Raw genomic sequence first — 25736 nt, forward strand, 5'->3', positions numbered from 1 at the left:
TGTCTCTCTCTCTGTCTCTCTCTCTCTCTCTCTCTCTCTCTCTCTCTCTCTCTCTCCCTCTCCCTTTTCCTCCCCTTTTCTCTCCCTCCCCCAACCTTCTCTGTCTCTCCCTCTCTCCCTCTCTCTCATCCTCTCTGTCTGTCTCTGTCTCTGCTTCTCTCTGTCTCTCTCTCCCCCTGGCTCCCTGTGTCAGCCTGAGTAACTATGGTCAGATCGGTTGTGATGCTGCTTGAATTTGGGTCATTTTGTTTTTATAAAGGCTAAGGTTTTGGAGGGGGTCCAAGCTTCAGTAGGAGCCCAGATGTACTATTTCCTAAGTGATCCTGCAGAGGAAGGGATTAAAGCTATGTCCAGAGGCAGCCACGCGGCTAGGCGTCCATCTAGGCTTTGCTAGAGCATCTGTCCTCTGTGGGAAGATGGCAGAGAGAGAGAGAGAGAGAGAGAGAGAGAGAGAGAGAGAGAGAGACAGACAATGCTCATCCCTAACAAGTACAGGGCTGGCATACTAGAGTCTTCTCCAAAAAGAAGTCTGTTTAGCTCAGTTCCAACAACATTATCTGCTGCAAATCACTCAGCAGCTAGATGGCTCAGGGGAGAGAGTTCAAATCCAACCTCAGACACTTTCTATCTGTGGGACCCCGGGCAAATCATGTTAACTGTTTTCCTCAGTTTCCTCATCTGTAAAATTTACTGGAGAAGAAAATGACGAATCACTTCCTATCTCCTCCAAGGAAACTCCAAACAAGGTCAAGAAGAGTTGGACGTGACTGAAAAGTGGCTGAGAGACAACAAGAACCAGTTCTGGCTTGCGGTCTTTGGTTTTCAGTGCCTTTCCCGGCCACACGGAATTTTTAACTGGAAGGTCCTCAGACTTCCCCTTAATGCAAAGGGCGGATCGAGGACAGCCTTCTGAAACAGGGTCCTCCAGAGATGGGGAGCTTACTACCTCGCACGGATGCCAGTTTCCCTGGTGAACCCCTCTGGTTATGAAGTCCTGTCTAATGATGGCTAGAGGGAGCAGGGAGGAGAAGAGGAAGACCTGGGTTTTAATCTAGCCTTGGCGTGCCCCGGGCAAGTCCTTTCCTCTCTGTGTACCACCTATAAAAAGGGGGAAATGACGGTGCCAGCCTCCCAGGGTTCTTGTGAAAGGTCCGCAGAAGGGAACCTTTGTAAAGTGCTTTGCAGACCCGAGAGATAAGGGCTGGCGATGATGACGACCCCCCTCCCTAAATCACAAGTGACTCCTGCAGGGAGAAGCCGTTCGTGTCCCTGGCACCCAGCAATTTCCTGAACGACTGCACTGGCGTTCCGGCGAGGCCCCCTCTCCCATCCAGCAACTATTCATGGATCTGAGGGGCTGCAGCGTGGCGGCAGGAAATCAGGAAGATTTGGTGGTCCTGTGCGGTTCTACACTGGTGGAGGAAATTCCTCACGCTTACAAAATCACGTCTCATCCCCCTCTGCCTCCCACGTTTCTGTTTGGTCATTTCAGTCGTGTCTGGCTCTCTGTGATCCATTTGGGCTTTTCTTGGCAAAGATACTGGAGCAGTTTGACATCTTCTCCAGCTCATTGGACAGAGGAGGAAACTGAGGCAAGCAGGGTGAAATGATTTGTCCAGGGTCACACAGCTAGTTCGGGACTGAAGGAAAATTTGAAGTCAGGTCTTCCTGACTCTATCCACTGGGCCACCTTGCTGCCCTCTCCATCCTCCCACCCCGCACTCCAAATGGTCAAGACAGTTGTGCCAAGACAAGCACAGAAGCCTGCATTCTGCTTGAGGGGAAATTGGAACACTACTGCATGGATTCAGAGAGAGAGAGAGCATTTCTCGTCTATACCATTCAGATGATCACTTCCTACTTTATTGGTTAGCTTTTCTATTCTGTATCTTATTCTCTATTCTGGACCTGTCTGCTTTCATTCCAAGCCTTACCTAACCCACTGCAGAACCCCAACTAGTACCAATACTCGATGATTGTATTTTGCTGAGAATGAATGAATGAATGAATGAATGAATGAATAAATGAATGAAAATTTTGGACCCGTCTGCTTTCATTCCAAGCCTTACCTAACCCACTGCAGAACCCCAACTAGTACCAATACTCGATGACTGTATTTTGCTGAGAATGAATGAATGAATGAATGAATGAATGAAAGAAAGGAGGCAACACCCATGTGGAGCCTGCCACCCACTGGGGCAAACTTACAAGCGAGATTGAGATGTGATCGCCACATCCTCCTTTGCAAAGTTGTTTCTGACCTTGGCTACTAGAACACATTCTTGGCTGTCTCATTCCATTCCCCTGGAGTCAAAATTTGAAACAGATGCTGCTCGATGTTAGAGAAAATGAGCAGTGAGAATAGATTCTTTTTCCCCCTCCTAAAACCTTTACTTTCTGTCTTAGAATCAATATTAAGTCTAGTTTCTAAGGCAGAAGAGAGGTAAGGGCTAGGCAATGGGGGTTAAGTGACTTGCCCAGGGACACACAATGAGGAAGCATCTGAGGTCAAATTTGAACCCAGGATCTCCCATCTCTAGGTATGGCACTCTATCCACTGAGCTACCTAACCATTCTAGTTAGAACTGTTGCTTGCTTGGATGGAACACTCATATCCTGCTTGACTCTCCTTCAATTAATTACACTTTGATTAAGCACCATGTCCTGTGACGACATGCAAATAGCTAGGGACAAACAAGCTCCAGTCGGGAGACACGAGTGCTGATCCACGGAGGGACGGCACTTGAATTAAGGGGGATCAGGACAGGCTTCCTGCAGAAGCTCTCCTCGTTATGACTTTCTTCTTCCCTCTGATGGTCCTGGGAGAGGATGTAAGGAATGGATTATTCTCCCCATTTTATAGAGAAGGAAACTGAGGCTTAGAGAGGGTATGACTTGCCTAAGGTCACGCAAGTGGTAGAATCAGGAACTGAACCCAGACCAGAGTTCTTTTCATTCTACCTGTTTCACTGTTGTTGCTGCTCTTATTTGACTCTCTGCTAAAGATGGACTTTGCCAGAGTCCTTCAATGCTTCCTTTTGGTGGCCACTAGTTGGCACCAGAGTGCACAGAGCTCTGGGTCTTTCAAAGAGGACCCCAGACCCCTGCCAGCCATTCCTCGTCCCTGGATAAGTCACCTAACCCCTGCCTCGGTTTCCTCAAATGTAAAATGGGGATCATACATCTTCTACTTCACAGGCTGTGGTGAAGGATTAGCAGAGTGCCTCGTTCATAGTAGGTGCTTAATAAATGCTCATTCTCTTCTTCATGATCCCCGGCTCTCAAAGGCTCTGCAAACAAGGCACAATCTTTTTTTCCCCCTCTTGGAATGACTTTGTATTTACTTATTTATATGTCCTATGTAAGCTCTGTGAGAGCAGGGAGGTTTATTTGGGGGGGGAGGAAGGGGGTGTCTATATATCCCAGACCTCTGGTAGTGAGGTGGCACAGCAGGGAGAGCACTGGGTCAGGAGTCAGGAAGACCTGGGTTCAAATCTGGCCTCAGACACCTGCTGGGCAGGTCACTTAACCCTGCCTGCCTCAGTTTCCTCATCTACAAGACACAGCAAACCACTCTGGTATCTTTACCAAGAAAATCCCAACGGGGGCCATTAGAGGGTCGGACATGAATGAAATGACTGAACAGCAAAATCTCCAGTCTCTAGCACGGTGCTTGGCACATGGTAGACACTTAATACATACCTGTTGAGTGGAATGGGGAGAGATTTGCCAGATTCTACACAGCTGGCAATTCTGTAATGCCTGTGTGAGAGCTGAGGACCAGCCTAGTTACACACTGAGGAGCTCCTCATTACAGGCATGGAGGGGCCGCCATGTTTCATGGCCAAGGAAACCATCATGGTGGATCTCTGAAGGACTGAAATGACGCATTGCGGGACAACAGAATCAGCTAAGATGGTGATGGGCCTTTGGGATCTGTTGAAGGCACTTGCAACACTTAGCCTAGAAGAATGCTTTTCTCCTAGGGAAGAAGGCTTAGACCTGTTCCATTGGCTCCAGAACCAGGATCAGTGGGTAGAACCTGCCCAGACTCCAACTGGGGCTTGCCAAGAACCAGCGCCTTCCCAAAGTAGGATGGGCTGCAGCCTTGGCAAGGAATAGGTTTCCTCTTCATGGGACATCTCCAAGTGGAAGCTGAGGATGCTCCAACCCGTCAAGCATCTCGTAGAGGCTGGGTGGCCCTTTGTGTCCCTTCCAACTGGGAAATTCTGTGATTCCAACGGGCAGTGTGTGGCAGTGACAGCCTTTACTCTAGGAGTGGGCAGGACAAAGATTGAGTACTACGAGGAGCTGGATCGGGGTTCGGGGAGCTGTTAACAGTTCTGTGGAGCTCCTGCTGCTAAGGAGTTCACACGGAAAGACAGGGACCTGCCTGGATCCAGGGTGCTTTGGCATGACCTGCGCAGGCTCCTGAGCCATCACTCTCCTGGTCTTGGCCCATTGGTTACACCAAGTCACACCATCTGTCCCTGATGCTATTTGGTGCAGGAAGTTTGGGTTGTTAAAGAGGTGGTTTCATTACTTTACTTTCAACTCACATCATGTCAGAGCTGGAAGAGACCTGGGAAAGATCATCTCATTTAAATCTCCTCATGGTACAGAGAAGGAAATGAGGCCCGGGAAAGGGAAGCACCAGAGCCAGCAGTGAGGCTGTCCCAGGGCTTGGAGGCAAGTTCAAATCTGGTCTCAGCTGCTTACTAGCCGTGTGGCCCTGGGCAAGTCATTTTGCTTCTGTTTGCCTCCATTTACTCATCTGTAAAAGGGGGATAATAATAGCACCAATCTCCCAGAATAGTTGTAATGGTTAAATGAGAGTAATATTTGCATTCAGCACAGTGTCTGGCGCACAGTAGGTACTATATTTATATATTTTAGTAACTGATGGTTACTACTGATGGTGAAGACAATGATGATGGTGATGACGATGATGATGGTGATGATGATGAAGAAATATAGCCAAGCAGGACCTGAATCTAGGTCTATTGACTCTTACCTCAGTGGTCTTTCCACGATTTCATCTAACAGTAATTTAGGAACTAATTCTCACTGCCCCCAAATAGAGGCTGTACCTGCTGCCCTGAAATGGGACAAAATCATAGATTCTCCAAATCGAGATTTCAGGGAATTGCAAAGTTTTGTAACTTAATGTGGTGCCTTACTTATAATGAATGTCAATTGAATACTGTTTGTTAAATTGGCTTGAATAGGAAGGGACTATAGAGGTTATTTAATCCAATTTCTACATGATTTAGGACTTTTCTTTATAATAAATACCCTAAGAGGAGTCTTCTGGGTTCTCTGCTTAAAGATGTCCTGAGTTGGAGAATTGCTGCCTCAGAATCATCTCATTCCCCCGCATGAGCTAGTACTTTGGATTTTATACAAACCAGGCATTTTGGGAAAAAGGTATGGCCCACATTCAGACAACTTAAGGAAGAAATGAAGAGAAAAGGCTTCATCCTACCACTGCCAATCTCTACAAGTTTCTGTGGCTTCCTGTTGCTTTTAGAATAACACACAGAAACCTATGTGTGGCACTGAATTTTGTCATTGTTAAGTCCTTTTAAATCATGTCTGACTCTTTGGGTCTCCATTTGGGTTTTTCTGGGCAGAGATACTAGAGTGGTTTACCATTTCCTTCTCCAGCTCATTTTATAGATGAGGAAACTGAGGCAAACAGGGTAAAGTGACTTACCCAGGGTCACACAGCTAATCATTGGCTGAGGCTGTATTTGAACTAATTCTAAGTGTGGCACTCTACCCACTGTGCCATCTAGCTGCCCTATGGCATTGGGAGCCCTGCACAATCTGGCTCCAATATCTCTTTCTAGATTGATCACATATTTCCTCCCCTCCTGTATTTCACATTCCAAATGACCCTGTCCATGACATCTCATCTCTTGCCTCTGCCCATGCCTAGAATGCTTTTCCTCCTCTTTATCTCACTGAACACAGTTTCCTTCAAAGCAAAGATCAAGTTCTACCTTCTATAGGTTATTTTTCTTATTATACATAATAATTTTTATCATAGATATCGATAATAATAATCTATAGAGCTATAGATAAAGTAGATAATTATTGAGAGATTTTCTGATGGTTCCCTCCCTGTTCATGGTCTTGTCTGAAATTACTTTGTCTTTTATTTTTATGTATCAGTCTCTGAGTTATATTCCACTGGTAGAATAGAAGTTCCTTGAGGACAGGGCCTTTCCCCCACCTTTCCTTGACTCTCCAGTGTCTAACACAGAGCAGTTAATTAATATCTACTTGTTGAACTGAGTATGTATGAATTGGGGTTTTTAGGACTACTTGACATGAAGGGATGTTGTGATAGAGAGAGGCTCATTCCGGATCCAGGAAAGTGACTTGGGGAAACTGAGAGCAAGTGGGTGTTCCACATATTTTTCTTTAACAAGAACGAATACTTTGCATTGGCTAAATAGTAAAGAAAATGGTTTGGCTGGGCTCTGGAGACGACTGAATTATTTAGTATATTTTCCATTTCAATGAATTAATCAAGATAATTGCTATTTTCCAAGGTTCTTTCTCCTTAAAAAATTAACAGGTCTCTTGCGTTTTGGACAAAATAATCTACAGCAGTGACCTGAGACAACACTGTGTATTTTAGGGACAATTATACTTATCTACTTTTTATTATGCAAGGATTTGTGATCCCAGACTTATGGGTGCTCTTTCCACCCAAGCAAATTTAAATCTTCTCTGTTGGATGGCAAACTTTAGGAATGAAGGGAATATGTGTCATCACAATTTTATATCTTCTCCAGTGATGAGCACAGAACTCTGCAAACAGTGGGTGTTTAATAAATGCTAGTTGGATGAAATTTCCATCATAGTTTAGAAGAAGGTAGTCACGAGTTCCTGGGTTTAAAAATATCATCACTGGTGGCTAAATTATTAGGAAATGTACCTCTCCAAATTTAGGCAGGCTGGTTCTGGGAGGGCAGACATAAAGTTCATTGCTGGGACTACACTTAAGAGATTTCTAGCATCTCAGGAACTGCTAAATCCTTTAGTACACTGGGAAAGCCTTCAGAATGCCATGTTTTCTTCCCTGCCATTATTGGGTATAGAGGGAATCTTTTCCTTTACTTTTAAACCCTTACCTTCCATCTAAGAATCAATATTGTGTATTGGTTCCAAGGCAGAAGAGTGGTCAGGACTAGACAATGGAGGTTAAGTGACTTGCCCAGGGTCACATAGCTAGCAAGTATCTAAGGGAGTCTTTCCTAGAGGAAGGTAATTTATGTATGTGAATACAAAACAGTCATCAATCATGTGCTTTCTTCCTTCAGATTCCTGAGATGATAAAACATCTGGTCAAAAAAAATTTTTTTTTTTAAACCCTTACCTTCTGTCTTGGAGTCAAAACTGTGTATTGGCTCTAGGGCAGGAGAGTGGTAAGGGTAGGCAATGGGGGTCAAGTGATTTTCCCCAGGGTCACACAACTGGGAAGTGTCTGAAGTCAGATTTGAACCCAGGATCTCCTGTCTCTAGGCCTGACTCTCAATCCTCTGAGCTACCCAGCTGCTCCCTATCTGGTCAAATTTTAAGTCGATGCAAATTTATTTTGGGCTTCACAGAACTATCTTCTCTAGAGCTTCTCTAGAAGTCAATTAACTATTGGGTAGCTCATATATTTGAAACATAGCCAAGAAAAGGAAAGAAGCCAAAAGTATCCTTGAACAGCCCAAATAGATGTTTCAAATTCCTACAGTCAAGTTCTTGTACTTTGCACAGAGTCCCTTAGGATTTCCCTTATCACCTATTTACTCTTATTTGAGACATAGTGCTAACAAGTGTGATGATTTTTCTTCCTAAACCCAAGACGGATTAGAAACAGCTGCTAGGGCTGGAGGCAGGCCCAGTGAGGGCAGAGAAGAATGAGAGTGGACAGTAATTGAGGCAGAAGATGGATAAATGGCAGACACAAGACTCCAAGAACACAGCAATTTGAGGTTTCCCTCCCTCCCTCCCTCCTTTTCTTTCCTCCTTGTGGGTGAGATCCGGATTGCTCCAGCTCCTATCACCCAGGAGGAAGGGCTGAGCCCAGGACACCAATCCGGAGTGTAGGTAAGGCTGTTCTGTTTTCCAACAGGAAGTGCTATTGGCTTGGCAGCTGCTTCCTTTCCTCCTGGCAGCAGAGCTCCGCCTTGCTTGGCCCCGCCCATTTCTACCCTGCTGCAGATCCATGTCTATTTCCTAGGGAAAGCCTGGAAATGGACAAGGGGCTGAGGGCGTTCCGAATGGTTAGCGCTGTGATGACCTAACGGATGCTTCCTGCTAGCGGCCACTAGATGACGCCAGAGTGCACAGAGCACTGGGTCTGGACCTGAATTCAAAGATGACCCCAGGCTATCCCAGCCACTATCCACTGTCTCTGGGCAAGTCAGGTAAGGTCTGTCTCAGTTTCCTCAAATGTATGCTTCTATCTGCTGGACCAATACTGAATCGGGGTCTTGGAGTTAGGAAGAGCTGGGTTTAAGTCCTGCTGAGCAACCCTGCTTTCTTATCTGTAAAATGGGAATGATAAATAAATAAATAACAGTCAGACTTAACTCTCACAGGGCCATTGGGAGGATGAAATGCTATAGGTCACACACAGAACTGCTTTCTTTACAACCCAAAACATGCTTTAGAAATCGAGGCAATTACTTCTTTTATTGCTGTTGGTCGGGGAAGCTGGAAAGTATAAATATTAAAAATGATAAAGGCTGGTATAATAATATAAATTAGTATTTTAATTAAAGCCATGCTGATAGATAAGTTATTAGACCACGCGCTTGTAAGCATTCAAAACTGCCGCCTCCATTACTGTCTCCGAGTCTGCTCGCCAAGAGCCTACTGGCCAAGAGGCCACTCCCTCCTAACCCAGGAGATTTAAGCTCTTCCCTGGGTCAAGACGTCGGCCTCCCCAAGCCCAAAGACCCGGAAACGGAAACCAGTTGGACCATGTTGGATCACGGGAAATGTAGTTTTGATACATTTCCCATGTCCATAGAAATATATACACTTTTAGATGGCATCTCCCAAATTTCACTTTTACAAAAGGCAGCATCACAGAACTAAGAACTGGGTTCTAGAGTTTCTGTTCTGATTTTAATAGCATGAATCTGGAAAGAGCATTAGAGTGAGAACTAGATTGAATCCCAGCTCTCTTTTTTACTGCATGATTTTGAATAAATCACTCTTGGAGACACCCCAGCCTCAGTTTCCTCTTTTGTAAAATGACAAGACTAGATCAAGAGGATTGGTCAGGTCCCTTCTAAGTTTAAATTCAGTGATCTTATAAATGGTTACCAACAGCTTTTTTTTATAAAGATGTGGAACTGGATGTCCTCCACACATCTCCAACCCAACCCACTCAATACAGAGTTTAATATCGGTTCCCCTAAGCTCTTCCTTCTTTCAAACTTCCTTATTTCTATGAGGCAACACTATCTTTTTTTATCTTCTTTTTCAATAATAAATATTTCTTAAGTGCCTCCTATGTGCCAGACACTGTGTTATATGCTGGAGATACAAAAAGACGCAAAAGGTAGTCCCTCCCTTCAAGGAGCTTACAATCTATATCGTAAAATACATAATATGCAAACAAATATATACAAAATAAATAGGAAATAATTAAAAGAGGAAAAATGCTGGAATTAAAAGGTTTAGGAAAGGCTTCCTATAAAACAGTGATTCCCAAAGTGGGTGCCACCGCCCCCTGGTGGATGCTGCAGCGACCAAGGGGAGCAGTGATGGCCACAGGTACATTTATTTATCTTTCCTATTAATTGCTATTAAAATTTTTAAAAAAATTAATTTCCAGGGGGCTAAGTAATATTTTTTTCTGGAAAGGGGGTGGTAGGCCAAAAAAGTTTGGGAACCACTGCTATAGAACAATAGATTATTATTTTTTTTAGACTTGCCCACAGTCACACAGCTACGAAGTGTCTGAGACCAAATTCAAAGCCAGGATCTCCCTTCTCCAGGCCTGGTGTTCTATCAGCTGAGCCACCCAGCTATCCCCCTTACTGGTCTTAAGTAGATGCTTAAGTAACGACTTGACAGGTATCTTGGAGAGGGGATTCATGCTTTGGGGGGGGGGTTCTGGATTCATGATATCTAAGATCCTTCTCATTCAGTGATTCTAATTTTAATTTATTATTGCTATTACTTTAATCCTTTTTTTTTTAACCCATAACTTCTGTGTATTGGCTCCTAGGTGGAAGAGTGGTAAGGGTGGGCAATGGGGGTCAAGTGACTTGTCCAGGGTCACACGGCTGGGAAGTGTCTGAGGCCGGATTTGAACCTAGGACCTCCGGTCTCTAGGCCTGACTCTCAATCCACTGAGCTATCCAGCTGCCCCTATTACTTTAATTCTAATCAACAATGACACTGACATTTGGGTAATAGGAGGAGAGATGGGACTTTTACAGCCGGTCACATCATATTGTATCTGAATTTCCCAGAAAAGGCCTTAAGGAAAACAAACCCAGAATATATTGGGCATTGAGGCACAAGTCACTTTTAACCAAAATAAATACAATCCAAATTACCCCTAAAGTGAACCTTTTAGAACCCAGTTTAATGACACTAGCTGGCCAAATAGAGCCATGGTATTACTCACTCATAAAACGTGGTCCATCCGTTTTCATCGCTCTTGGTGGCGAGGAGCCCGGAGTTGCCATGGTAAGTCATCAGCGCCAGCTCGTGCCCTTGGGTCGTCACGCTTTTGAGGGCGCTGTTGGTACCCATCGTCACCCAGTACACCTGGCCGTCTGGGACCACGAGCCACAGGGGCATTCCAGTGGAGTCCCTGCGCACATTCAGCACGTTGCCATTGTTGTCCGTGATGAGGGTGATGTCGCCGTCGCCCGTGTAAGTGAAGTTGTACAGGTAATCCCCCGTGGGGAGGCTCTGGGTGTACAGGTGTCTCCCGCTCGTGTCAAACAGGTAGAGCTCCTGGTCAATGGGGGAGGACAGCTCGTACAGGTTCTGGGTGTTCAGGAACGGCTTGTTTTTCCGGATAAAGCGGATCCTGATGTTCCCCAGATCGGCCACGTAGAGCTCCCCGTCGGCACACACGGCCAGGGAAGACGGCGAGTTCAGTTTGGCATCCTTGGCGTAGCCGTCGTCCCCGGAGAAGCAGTCACAGTTGGCATCATTCTTGCAGTCGCAGCCGCTGGGGGCACCGGCGACCAGAGAAATCTCCCCGTTGGTGGTGACCTGACGGATTCGGTTGATCTTCTTTTCGTCGGTCTCGGCGATGTAGAGGACCCCGTTGTGGGAGACGGCCAGGGCCGTGGCGGACTCCAGGGTGGCGTGGACCGCCACCTTGCTCAGGAGGAAGTGGTCGATGCCGGGCACCTGGCAGTGCATGGGCCTCCCGGCCACGATGCGCACTTGATGGTTCTCAGAGATCTGCAGGACCACGTTGTTGTCCAGAACGTAGAGGGAGTTATCCATGGGGTTGATCGCCAAGTCGGTGGGCCACTCCAGGCGAACCTGGCAAGAGAGATTCAGATATAAGGTGAACTGCTATTTCCCACAGCTCGTCCGATTCCAAGGACCGCCGCTCCTTCCATAAATACTTATTAAATTCCCCACCATGTACAGAGCCCTGGTTCTGTTAGAGAGACCAAGTTTAGACAAGATATAATCTTGATCCTCAAAGAAACTGAAGTCTATTAAAGTTAATGAGACCTGTGGAAGGGTGGCAAAGGGGCACAGCGGGTAGAATGCCAGGTCTGGAGAGGGGAAGATCTAGGCTCAAATCTGGCCTCAGATACTTCCTAGCTGGGTGTCCCTGGGCAAGTCACTTGACCCCATTGGCCTAACCATTGTTGCCCCTTGGTCTTAGAATTGTTACTAAGTCAGAGATGAAGATTAAAAAATATATGTATATAACATATATAATATATAAAAATGTGTGCCACATGTATATGGAGTTAGATGTAGCACACATTATTATATATTTATATATCTTATATATAAATTTTACATTATTGTTATATTTATATTTATTATTATATATGGAGTTAGATATAGAACATATTTATATATGGAGTTGGATGTGGCACACATCATTATATATTTATATATCATATATAAATTTTACATTATTATTATATTTATATTTATTATTATATATGGCATTAGATATAGAACATATTTATATATGGAGTTGGATGTGGCACACATTATTATATGATAAATACATCAGGAAGGCACAAAAACACTAGGGAATAGCAGAGGGACAAAGTACCTCTCACTCAGGGATCAGGGAAAGCCTGGGGAAGGAGGAAGGTGGGACATATTAACTAACATAAAGGCAATGGCTCCATAGAGTGGGGAGCCTGAAGTCCCTATGCTGACTGATACTGGCTAAGTGACAGTCTCCTCTCCCCACCTCCCCTGCCAGAACATTTGAAGTTTATCAATTACAGATGACTTTCCTATCTGCATCTATGTTGGGAATTTCCCATATGGATTAAATCATAGTTTTAGACTTTCCCGAGTTCTTGCAAAAAAAAAAAAAAGGAAACAGTAAATATATTAAAACTATTTAATATTATCTATAGAAATTAGATCTCTGGCTTAATTGATGTATGCAACCTCCAGAGGAGGAAACGTTCTCTGCAACTTTTAGTTTAGAATCGCCTAAAAAATTGAGTTAAGTGACTTGCTCAGGGACGTAGTCAGTATGGGTCCGGGGTTGAGTTTTGAACCCAGTTTTCCTGACTCTTAAAGCTGGTTTTATTTCACTCTGACACACCACTACACACAGAAGTCTTCACACAATGCTTCATCAAGGGATGGAAGTGGCCCTGAGTTTGCATAGGCTACAATTCCTGTCCCTCACATTTAGACAGCACCATAAGATTGATGAGTTACTGTGCCGAAGCAACAAAGAGATTAATTTAGATTTTATTTCGGGAAAACTTCTTAACCATCAGAGTTGTCCCAGACAGAATATGCTACTTTAGGAAATGATGGGTTCCTCCTCTGTAGAGGTCTACCAGTAGGGGTTAGAGGACCACTTTTCAGATATACTGTAATGGGGATCCCTTTCATTTAGGTATTGGATTAGGAATCCTTTCTAAATCTCTGATCATATTGTAAAAGTGGTGTGAGCTGGGTTGTGGAAGCCTTTTTAATCTACATATTAAGACTGAGGAAACTGAGGTCCAGAATGTTGAAGAAGACATCTAGTTCAATTCACATGATTAGTAATTCCCCCTGATAATATCCTCGACAAGTGGATGTCCAAGGAATAGGAAACTTATACCCTATTGAAGCAGCCCATTTTACTTTTGAACAACTTTGTTGGGAAGGTTTTTTTTTTTTTTTTTTTAAATTGAGATGAATGCTCTCTCTGCAACTTTGACCCATTTCTTCCTTTTGGAGAACAAGCAGGATTTATCTGAATAGCAAGGACAAAAATGATGCACCATATTTCCCAAACTACATGCAAAACCTGGCAGAGGATTTCTGACTAGCCAAGTCACATTTCAGCTTTAGCTTAGTGCCGGGTACATAGAAGGTTGATAATAAATGCTTATTGACTGATTGCCTTCCTCTTGAGGTCTCCCTTCTTTAGCCCAGCCTGAAATAACCTTCCTCATCTCTGAACTTTATTTTATTATTTTATTTTATTTTAATGAAACCCTTACCTTTTGTCATAGTATCAAAACTAAGACAACAGAGCAGCAAGGGCTAGGCAATTTGTGGTTCTTGTTTTGGCTTTTTTTTTTTTTTTTTTTTTTTTAATAAACCCTTGTACTTGGGTGTATTGTCTCATAGGTGGAAGATTGGTAAGGGTGGGCAATGGGGGTCAAGTGACTTGCCCAGGGTCACACAGCTGGGAAGTGTCTGAGGCCGGGTTTGAACCTAGGACCTCCCGTCTCTAGGCCTGGCTCTCAATCCACTGAGTTACCCAGCTGCCCCTTTGGCTTTTTTTTTAAACCTTTATCTTCCGTCTTAGAATCAATACTAAGTATTGGTTCCAAAGCAGAAATGCGGTAAGGGCTAGACAATGGGTGTTAAGTGACTTGCCCAGGGTCACAGCTAGGAAGAGTCTAAGGCTGGATTTGAGCCCAGGATCTCCCAACTCCAGGTCTGATGCTCTATCCACTGAGTCTCCTACCTGCTCTCTCATTTCTGAACTCAGACGGCAGTTAGCGTCTGTGGAACAGATCCATCTTACACAGTTTCATGACATCTTAGATTCTGGCATCTTGACATGTCATTTAAGTCTTTGATTGTTTTACTCTTATTTCTTGTGTTTATGCTTTATCTCATCCACTCCATTCCTTAGTTCTTGAGGGTAGGGGCATCATCTTAGCCATCTCTCTATTTCTCTCAACGTCTAGAAAAGAACTTTACACAGAGAGAGCAATCAGCTGGAGAGATGAAAAATATTTCCATCTTACAGATGGGGAAGCGGAGGTTCTAAGAGGTGAGAGAGAGCATCTGAGCAGGGACTTGAACCTGGATTTTTGGAATCAAACTCCAGGATCCTATCCCACCCTCCTCCATGGTCCACTGCTCCTGGGGAAAGGCTTAAGTCTTCATGGACCATACTGACGCATCCTTCAAGCCCTAGCTCAACAGCACTCATTAGGGACCTATTTATAAAAGCTTATTGTCACTCATGAGATGGTTTTCTGCTCTCACAATGCTCATGTCTAATAAAAGGTAAAAAAAACAAAAAAACAAAAAACAACCCTGCTACAACAACAACAGCTTTGTGTGGCTTGCCACCCCTCCTGTGTAGCCTTCAATAATCTCCCTCGTTGGCAATGAGCGTTGCATGGGGAGTCAAGAAGATCCATGCTTGAATCCTACCTCTGGTACTGACTAATGGAGGGACCCTGGGCAAGTCACTTCACTTCATTCTTCAATTTCCTCTTCTGTAAAAATCAAACGGGGATCCTATAAGATATGTGCTTTGCAAACCTTAATGTGTTCCATCACCTTTCACTATTTTTTCTTATTTATTTCTCTTCTCTGAGCCTTCCTAATGCTTTGGCTGACTCTGCTAGACTGGTATCACCTATCGCGTCCTATCTGTATTATAAGAATTTGCCTCAATAACGTGTGCTTCCACACATGCCACATGGTGGGGCAGGGCTTTCTCTCCATTTCTTTTCTCATCGGTATCTTTCCCAGCTCGGGTCCTGGGATCTGTGCCCAGTAGGAATGGACAAGGGTCGCCGAATGAATGAATGAATGAATGAGTGAATGAATGAATGTTGAAAGAAGCGGTGGCTTGTTGATGGCGGCGATGATTCACCTCCCTCATCCCTCTCTTTCTGACGCGGTTTCCCTATTCCTAATCTTTCTTCTGCCTCTGGCCTCTGTTTTCTCTTCTTATGGAGGGTGTTAGAGCTTTCTGTCACGACTGCCTTCATGCCTTCTAATCCTCTTTGCAGTATGGCTTCCCGGCCGCCTTCGGTTAGCATCAAGACCACGGTTTACTCTAAAGTGACAAGGGAATTTTCATTTTCTTAAAACTCATTTCTTGTCAATGTTGGCAGCTAAATATTTTATACCCTCTGCTCTCGTATCCCCTGGGGACCTGACTGCAGAGACCATTCTGGCTGTCACAAATGATGAAAAGATGATCCCCAAATGCAGGAAAGTACGTGTATGCTCCTGAGAGTTCGTGTGCAGATTTAAGGAACAGTAGAGCTGGAAAAGGACATCAGAGCGTAGAACGTTGGAACGCGGAATAGTAAGAGTTGAAAAGGGGGCTTCAAAGCGCAGAATGCTGGAACAAAGAACGGAGTCCAAAGCCTTATTTAATAAAGGGGTGAATTGGGGCCCAGGGTAGACAAATGACTTCCACGAGTCCATGTAATGAGTAAGCAAGAGCGTTTGGACGTTCTTTTGAGCAGGGATTCCATGTTTTGGAACCTTTCTCGCCTCCAAGGCCCTTTCTGGCTGCCTTCTGATTGCAAATCTTACTTACACTTACACATCTATAGCTATCACTTCATCTGACAACGTGACTAGGAAGGAGAGCCAGCAAAGAAGGAAGACATTCATGATGATCTCAGTAAACCTCCTAGAAAGCCTTTTAAGCGGATCTTAGCTAAGAGAATGCTGGACCAAAGGTCAGAAGACCTGCGTTCTCATCCTAATGTGTGGCTGAGGCTGGGCCATTTGATTTCACTTGGCCTATGTTGATTCATCGTCAAACTGGGAACAATAATAAGACAAGACAAATAATTTAGGGAAGTTCTTTTCTGGTTATGGCAGCTAGAGAGCTGGCCTTGAATGGAGCAAGGACTGAGTTCAAGTCCAACTTCTAATATCTATTGGCTGGGGCACCCTTGCACAAAATTCTGAGCACAGCCCCTCTCTTAAGTCCCTAAGTGGCAAAGGAAACCCTCAGGGGCGTTTCCTCACTTGGAAGCTCTCTATTTGAATGGAACCTCAGGCCTAGCTTTCAGCCTACTATCATTCCATAGAAGAGGACATCTGATGCTTGATTGAAAGACTGGGTAGGAATTTAATCAGTGAATAGAGGAAGGAGGTTGAGCCAGACCCAAGATCAGAATGTAGGTACTATCTAACCTCATAAAGGGCAGTTATGAGGGTCAAATAAGATGTGTAAGCAAAATGTGATTTAAACATTTTTTTACTATTTATTTTTTACTGTCATTATGTTAAATATTATATTGTATGTTATATTATATATTATATAATCTTTTATATTTTTACTATGACTAATATTACTATTTATTACTATTATTATTAGGCACTGAATTAGCGTGTGTTTTGTAGGAGGTGGGGAGAAGGCGGGCCACAGGCCCTGGGTCACAGGAAGAGGCCTGACAAGCTCTAAAAATAAAGGCCATAATTGAAAGAGAGAGCACTCTTGTGTGGGCTGCTGTGTTTATGAGCTGAAGGGCTTAAAAAGCTAGCGTTGATCGAGGCTGTAACCAATTTGCAATCTGATGTAATTCAAGACTTCTCTTCCTGTTGTTGCTAATTCAGGCAAAAGTATATGTGTGCAAACCACTGTTTCCTCGATGTTAATCTGATTCAGGTCAGAGTTGGGCTGTGCCAAATGACCAGGCCACAAAGAAACAGGCTCCGGCTAGATCCTCTGTGGGAGCTCGAGGTCTGGGACAGCCGAAATGAGATCTCAGGGACCTGCAAGACAAGAGCTTCCTGCCTGGGGTGTTGCTCAACTCAGGGACCTTTTTCACCTGAGATATATCCATGATAGAGTCACAGCTGAGAGGCCGGGTGGAGGTCAGGTCATTGGATCCCAGGAGAGTGGAGATAATCCCATTCTGATCAATGCGCCTGATCATGGTGCCATCCACAAAGTAGATCAGCCCAAATTTGTCTACTGTTATACCTGTGGGGAGGAAAGATAATAATAATAAGACAACAACTAGCATTTCTGTAGACTTTAAGAGCTAACTAACAAAAAAATAACTAAAGCAATAATAAATAAATAAGTAAAACAAATAAAATAATATAACTAAAGAGCTTACAAAGGGAGAGAGAAAAAGAGAGAGAGAGAGAGGGAGGGAGGAAAGGAAAGAGAGAAAAAGAAAGGAAGAAAGGAAGGAAGAAAGGAAGAAAGAGAAAGAAAGGAGGAAAGGAGGAAAGAAGGAAAGACAGAAAGAAAAAGAGAGAGATTTGGGGAGGGGGAGGTAGGGGCTAGGCAGAATTTATGGATAAGAGGCTTAGTCAGGATGGGTGACTGCCCCAGGATCACATAGCCAGCAAGTGTCAGAGGCAGGATTTATATCTCAGACTTCCTGACTCCAGGTGCAGTGCTCTCAGCCATGGTGATACCTGGGATGCCAAGGTAATTCAAAGTACAAGGTCAGTGGGCCTGATGCAGGCCACAGGCACCTGCTGGATCCTTTGAAGGATGTGAGATTGGAGAATGACATCTCCAAATCATTCTGTTGCTGTTGACAGTATAATAATCCCCACTGTGGCATGTTGTCCCCCAGATTCAGACATTTTATGAGCCTGTTTCCTTATCTGTAAAATGGGGATGATATTCCTGGCACTGTCAATCTCACAGGGCTGTTGTGAAAATCAATACAGATGATGGTCTGGGGAAGAGTGCTTTGTAGCTATGAAGGGCTGTAAAAAATGGGAATTGTCATGAGATTTTCTCAGTGCAGAGAAAGTGGTAGCAGTTTGAGTTCTTGAAATAGGGAAGGCCATTATCAAAATGTTGGCCTTTAAAAAAAAGATCGGAATGGTTGCTGGATGAGACTTATTTGTTTGGATCAGAAAGGCAGAACCAGGCTCAGATGCTTTGGCCTCAACCTAATTAAGTAATGATTTATTAGACATTTATGGCATGTCATTAATGTGGTAATTATGGGTTGCCATTGTGTGCCAGGTATTGTATGTGGTGCTGAGGATACAAAGAGAGCAAAATGATACAGTCATAAGGAAAAGCAAACTTCCTAATGCTTAGAACTGTTCCAAAATGAAATAGACTGTTTTGGAGAATTAGGTGAGTTGGGGAGGGGGCAGTGATGATGTGGTCATGAGCTCCCCATAACTGGAGACACTCCTGAAGAAGCTGAATGACTGTTGAGAATGAGGGGAATTATGTTTGGGGTGGGAGATTGAACAAGATGTCCTCGGAATGCTCTTCCAACTCTGCAATTCTGTTTCTAAGTTTTAACAGTAAATAAAGGTGTAATGGATACTTGAAAGGCTGTTATATAGAGGAGGAAGTCAACTTATTATTTTTTCCTTCTATGGTGGGGAAAAACTAAGAGCAAAAGGTGGGAGTAGGGTCAGACTTTAGCTTAATATCAGAAAAATCCTTTCTAATAATAGAGTTCTCCCTAAAGTGGCAACAGATTGGAAGGTAGTGGATTCCTCTTTAGGGAAAGTGTTTAAACAAAGGTCTGATGGCCATTGTTGGGTAGAACCAGGCTCAATGATGCCAGGTCTCAGATATGTGGCTTTGGGCTCATTAAATAACGATTCATCAAACATCTATGGTATGCCATAATGTGGTATTTATGGTATGCCATTAAAGTGGTAATTGCATTATGCCACCGCGTAAAGAGGATTCCTGTTCAGGTAGGAACTGGACAAGATGTCCTCAGAGGCCATTCTGGCTCTGAAATTCTGTGACATGACCTAGAAGAGGAGTCTTGCTCCTGACCACCACTTGTCCCATTGGACAATCCTGTCCCTGCTTTGATTTTCTTTTAGGTGCTCCTGACCCCTTTTATTTTCCCTTCATGCTCTGGTATCCGATGACTATGGAACAATACTTGAACCCAGAGGAGATTGGGGTTGGTGGGGATGAGAGTCAGTTTCTTCTCTATGTTTGAGGAGAGCAAACGATGTCAGAGTTGGAAGAGACCTTAAGAAACAATGGCCCAACACAGCTGAGAAGTACTTAAGAGCTCATTTAGCCCAATCCCCTCATTTTACCTCGGGGAACACCGAGCTCCACAGAGAGGAACTTACTTGAATAAGGTCACAGAGCTTAGCTCCTTGGGCCATACTGCACTATTTACCCCAATACAGAAGAGTTGAAAGAGTTCTGGATTGGAACTGAATACACCCTTGGGTGACTCGGCACGGAAGTTACATCCTCTGCATCTCAGTTTTAGCCTCCATAAAATGGGGATAACGATTCATACGATCAGGGTGAATGCCCTTTTGTCCTGTCATTATTACAAGACACCCCCTAGGAGCTGTTCCATTGACATTATGTTTCTAAATGTTGGGGAGTCATTTTCCAAGAGAGGACAAGCTGGGTTCATAGAAGGGGAATTCCCATTCCCTTGCCTGCCTTGGATAGAAATTAATTATGCTCTGCGAGAACCAAGACAGGGGTTTCCTTGTCTGCTCGGATAAGTTCCTGTCCTTTGTTTCCTCCCCGCCATCTGCCAGAACTGATGAGTACTCAGTTAACAATGGTGGTTTTGTTTATGGCTCTGGCTGCACAAGCTAATAGAAATGATCAGTCCCCTGATTAATTCCTTCCCTTTTGTTGTGTTAAATAGATGGACTTCTGTAAACTGTCTGCCAGTGGTGGCGGGCTGTCACTTGGATCTGGGTTAATTACAGGCTTTGGGGCAACTCATCCGCCACAACATGTGTGTGTGTGTGTGTGTGTGTGTGTGTGTGTGTGTGTGTGAGAGAGAGAGAGAGAGAGAGAGAGAGAGAGAGAGAGAGAGAGAGAGAAAGAGAGAGAGAGAGAGAGTGTGTGTGTGTGTATGTGTGTACAGAATCCTAAACAGAAGCTTAGGACAAAACTAAGTAGTCTTTTAACTAAGCTGTGGTATAATATATCAAATATATATATATATATATAATTTTAAAATATAATTAATATGTATATATTTAGTAGAGGAGGTTCAAAGTTTAGAAATAAGGTATCACCAAGAGGAGAGAACTGTCTTCCCTCCTGGGGTTTATACCCGACGGAGAGACAGACTAATGTTGCAAAGAGACAGAGGATGCTGAATTCACATTCCACCCCCATCCCTTACTTACTTGCATGACCTTGGACCAGTTAGTTAACTTCTATGGGCCTCAGTTTCCCCACTTGTAAAATAAGTTGGTTCCTTCTAGTCCTAATTTATGATCTTGGGCTGCACTTAGGGCACTAGATGAAATAGTGGATAAAATGCCAGACCTGGAGTCAGAAAGACTCCTTTTCCCAAGTTCATATTTGGTCCCAGATTTACTAGAGGTACAATTCACTTAACCTTGTTTGCCTCAGTTTCCCCCTCTATAAAATGAGCTGGAGAAAGAAATGGCAAACCACTCCAGTTTCTTTGCCAAGAAAACTCCAAATGGGGTGACAGAGAGTTGGACATGACTGAAAATGACTGAACAACAACACAGGGTGTAGTTGCCCTGCAAATCCTAGGGACCAGTAGTGATTGGGATACAAAATTGTTGTATACAAGTATACTTTGAAGGAGCTGGAAGTCTGAGCTTGGAGCAAAGACAGTTTAAGGGAGACATAATAGAGTTGAATTCAAGGATTTGAAAGGCTGTCTGTGGAAGGATAATTTTTTTGTTGTTGTTGTTCTTGAGGGCAGACCTAAGAACAATGAGGGAAAGGTACAAAGAGCCAAGATTTCAGGTCAATATAAAACAAAGAATTCCTAAGAATTAGAGCTTCCCTGAGATTCTGTGGAGGAGACACGCAGGATCCTTTGGAAGGTAAGGTCTTCCATGTTCCTTGAACTCTTCCAACCAGCCCTGAATGACCACTGGAGAAAGGACTGATGTTGGACAAGATGACCTCAGAAGGCCCTTCAGTCCCCATCTGGAACAACCCGATACTTTGTCCTAGGGATTTTATAGTGGTTCAAACAAATGCAGAGTCACATTTCGATTTAATTAATTTTCGATGGGGGACATTTCTTTGATTCCTCAGTCCTTAGCACATGCCTGGCACATAGTAGGAACTTAATAAATGCTAATTGTGACTGACTGATTTTTAAGCTTTACCTTTTAGGAAGCACATCAAAACCCTTTGATTTTTCATTGGTAATATGCTTTATATCAGAGAAGTGTATGATGAGAAAAAAAAATAGATTTAGCAAGAGAGAGAGGGCTAGTCCAATGAAGACACCCTGGGCACCTGTGGTCTCTACTCGGCATAAAAAGAACACAAGGGGCTGATTGCTGGGGTGGAAGTGACTTGGTAGGACAATAGTCCCTCGTTCTTCTAGTTAGCGATGAAGGACAAAAAGAAAAAGCCAGGCTTAGTCTGCCAACCACCCCTAGAGCAGATTTCAAAGGGTTCAAAGGAAGGATGGGTAATGAGATGAACCACAATTCTAAAGGGGAAATCAGCAAGTTACTCCTCTACCCAAATCAATGAAATCTGTGATCCTTCAGGATTTGAAGCAGATAGTAACAATTCTGTTCTCTGATCTATAATTCTGTGTTCTAAAATCCCTACTGCTGTACAATTCTAATGTTCTGTGATGTGGGACACCCCTCCAGGATTTACACCTGCTACTATCGATGTCTGTAGCTATCTTGCCCTTCTCAGGGTGTGCAGGCTCCAAGGGGCTTTTGTTCCTGAGCCAGAGACACGTGCAAACTCTCAGCTATAAGCTAGAATAACATGGTGGGGGAGCGGGTTGGGGAGGGCATATAGCTCCTAAAGAAGGGGCATTTTTCAGAGGCAAACAGAGGAGAAAGGAACTCATTCAATGGCTAGTTGTAAACTCGCATGGTTAGAGATGGAAGAAACCTTACGTATTATCTGATCTAGCTCCATCAAGAGGAAAAGACTTGCTTAGGATCGTACAACCACCAACAGGTAAAATTGGAATTAGAAACTAATGTCAAATCTAGTGCTCTTTATAAGTCAGGAGAGCTGATCTTAAATCCAGGTTAGATTACTATGGGCAAGTAACTTTGCCTTTTAAGCCTCAGTTTCCTTATCTGTAAAATGGAGATAATTTTTATGATATTTACTATTCCTATTATGAGAATGCTTTGGAGACCATAAAACACTTTGGCGATTATTTTTGTTGCACTTCTTCCCCCTCCCCCCAAGATTACTTAAGGTGCTTTCTAGTACAATATTATGTTTTTATAAATGGCTGATTTTTGTGGATGTTTTTGTTGTTCATTCATTGTAGTCATGTCTAACTCATTTGAAGTTTTCTTGGCAAAGATACAGGAGCGGTTTGCCATTTCCTTCTCCAGCTCCTTTTATATATGAAGAAACCAAGGCAAACATGGTTAAATGACTTGCCCAAGGCTAGTAAGTAAAACAAATGCAGACAGGGTTCCTGCCCAGGGTTATCCAGCTAGTATAGGTCTGAGGCTGGAACTGAATTCAGGTTTTCCTGACTCCAGAGCCATTGCCCTATTGCTGCACCACCTAGCTAGACAAAGAGAAAATCTACCTAGAGCCCTCCCTTCTAGGTGGTGAAATAGATAGGTGGCTACACCTGGGAATCAGAAATGTTGAATCCTGACCCAAACACTTGCAGAAGAGGTTCTGCCTTTAGAAATGAGGAATCACCAGAAGGAGAAAGAGCTGCCTTGTCTCATGAGTTTATACCTGATGGAAAGGCAGGAGATAATGGAAATGACTTGGAGGACCCTGGTGAAGTCATTTATCCTATCTCAGCCTCAATTTCCTCCTCTAAAAAATGGAGATAATTAAGAGCACTTATCTCACACAGTTGCTTTGGTGATCAAATGAGATAATATGTGCAAAGCAGTCTGCAGATCTCACAGCCCTACATAAATGCTAGCTTTTATTATGGTTATGAACAAAATCTAAAATTTTGAGAGCGTAGAAATCTATTAAGACAAAGTAGGAATGTACTACTAAAAATTAAATCATTGATAATTTTGAGAAATGATTACTTATTAAGGGAAGAAGCCATATGTATGTGTAAGTAAAAAAGGATGAATGTTTTCTCCATTTATCTCTGAGGACTTCTAACCCTATTGGATCCAGCTTGCTTTTTCTTAGGCCTTTGGAGAGCTGTCCAAACCCACAGCAGCACTAAATGGCAAGATGGAGAATGCAGATATAAATCCCCTCCGAAGTATAGCTTTTTCACCAAGGATGTCCCCTCTGTACCTCTTTGTAGGACTAGTGCACATCTCATCAGCACCCGCTGCCCCTCTGTTTGGAGGTGCAGCCATCTACTCATGCTGGACCATTTTGGGCTTTTCTATATACTTCCACTTGGTTACCTCCCCTACCAACTTTTCCATTTTCATCTTTGTGTGTTGTCCTCCGATATTAGATTCTAAGTTCTGAAAGGGCAGGGATTGTCTTTCTTTTCATATCTGTTCCCCTAGGGTTGGCACAGGGTAGGCAGTGTGTACTAAGCACAGAGTAGGTGCTCAGTAAATATTTATTGATGACTGGCTATTACATAATAGCTTCCTAACTGGATCTCCCTGTCTGAAATCTTTTGCATCACAGAGTTTACTCCTATCATACTTCTTTATGTGTATAGCTCTGCCTCCCACATCATGCGTGGTGTCCCTGCAATCTAGAAAGGCCAGTAAAATTTTTTGCCTTTCCCTCAGTACCAGAAAAGAAGTCTGAAAATTTTCCTTTTCTTTTTATGGGGCACTTTCATTACTCTGTTATAAATTTTGGATCAAATATGCCTTTCTGAGTTATTAAACTTTTTCTGGCTGGCTGCTGGTTTTTGTGTGTAAACTCCCCACCATTTAATTTCTCTTTTCCCATTTAATTTCTTATGTCCACCAGCAATATATCAAAACCGTGATGGGGAAAGTCATGATGCGGAAGGGAGAACTGTATACTGGATTCTCCTATGAGATGTTATGCTCTTGGAGGACAAGGAATGTTCTTTATCTCTGTACACCCAGCACCAAGCATGGTGCCTTGTGTGACAACAGGCACTTAATGTTTTTTGGACTGAATTGAACTGAATTTTCCCAGGTTTGCTAGCCAATATTCAAACAGATGGCTGTTTTTTTTCTTCTTCTCATTCTATTCCCATTTATTTCCCATGAGATAGTAAAGAAATTACAATTAAATATTAAATACCCCAACCTCTTGCTTACTACCAGGATTTATCTATGGAAAGGTTGACTACAAATTTGTCTTTACCCCTGGGATTGGTGAGCGTGGCCTCTGTGGCCTTCCCGCCATCACCGCAGCGAGTGTCATCAAAAGGAAGGCACTGATCTCCTGTCCCGGCCACCACCTCGGAATTCTTGACGACGTCCTTCACGATTGTGGTTGACTTGATTTTAAAGACTCGACGACTGTTGGTGTCAGAGAGGAAGACGGATCCAGTGATGGGGTCTGTCGCCAGGTAGTACTTATGAGCTGGACTATGGCTGAAAGGCAAAGAAAAAAGCTAATTTTAGTTGGGTTGTTCTCTCCCAACAGGACGAGAGGAAAGAATACATAGCCATCACCCCAAAGATCTTGAAGATGCAAGCAAGGGTGTCTTGTGGCTGGGATATGCAGGCAGTTGGAGGACTTTCCTTAGTGAAGAGTTTAGCTCATGCAATTCCCTATGTTTAGAATACTCTCCGCCTATTGACTTCCTACCCATCCTTCGATGCTCTGTTCTGACTCTGCCTTTTCTGGGAACACTTCCCAGATTCCCTCTGTGAGAAGGGATTTCTTCCTCATGCCCAATCTTAGTCCTAACTTCATAGCAGTATGTCTTTAGACTACACATAGTCTAATTTCATAGTACTCTCTACTCTAGTAGTTTAGTACTCTACTGTACTTAACGTGGGCTAATTTATGTTTTATATTTCTTTGGGCATATCTTATCTTCTCTAATGAACTCAAAACTCTTTGAAGACACAAACTATCTTATTTACCTTTGTATGTCCTTTAGGGCCTAGCATAGTGCTCTGTATATTGTAAATATTAAATCAATGTTCATTAAAGGAAACATTGAATCTAACCCTTTCAGATTAGCTAAATCATGGCTTAAAAATAGCAACAATAATAGCTTATATTCTAGAGAACTTTAGGGTTAAATTTACACATATTATCTCATTTTATTATTACCATTATGGCCATATACCACATTATATTATATCATAATATACTATATTATATACTATTAATATAATATAATGTTATAACTAGTCACTTAATCTCTATCTGCCTTAGTTTCCTCACCTATAGAATAACTGTAAAGCTTAGCACAGTGCCTGGCACTTAGTAAGCACCATCTAAGTAACTATTATTG

The 25736-nt window shown here is 43.3% G+C and overlaps 1 protein-coding gene across 1 annotated transcript in view; it reads right to left on the reverse strand.

Annotated features, from left to right (window-relative positions):
• The window catches only part of TENM4 (teneurin transmembrane protein 4), a 215150-nt gene that overhangs the window by 36188 nt on the left and 153226 nt on the right, over positions 1-25736 (reverse strand). The window contains exons 14-16 of the mRNA XM_044668931.1: positions 24629-24861; positions 17247-17401; positions 10655-11532 (exon numbers count right to left, since the gene is read on the reverse strand). Of these exons, the coding sequence (XP_044524866.1) occupies positions 10655-11532; positions 17247-17401; positions 24629-24861 (1266 nt within the window). The remainder of the gene's footprint in view (positions 1-10654; positions 11533-17246; positions 17402-24628; positions 24862-25736) is intronic.

This window comes from Gracilinanus agilis, chromosome 3 (assembly GCF_016433145.1).
Source record: "Gracilinanus agilis isolate LMUSP501 chromosome 3, AgileGrace, whole genome shotgun sequence".
NCBI lineage: Eukaryota > Metazoa > Chordata > Mammalia > Didelphimorphia > Didelphidae > Gracilinanus > Gracilinanus agilis.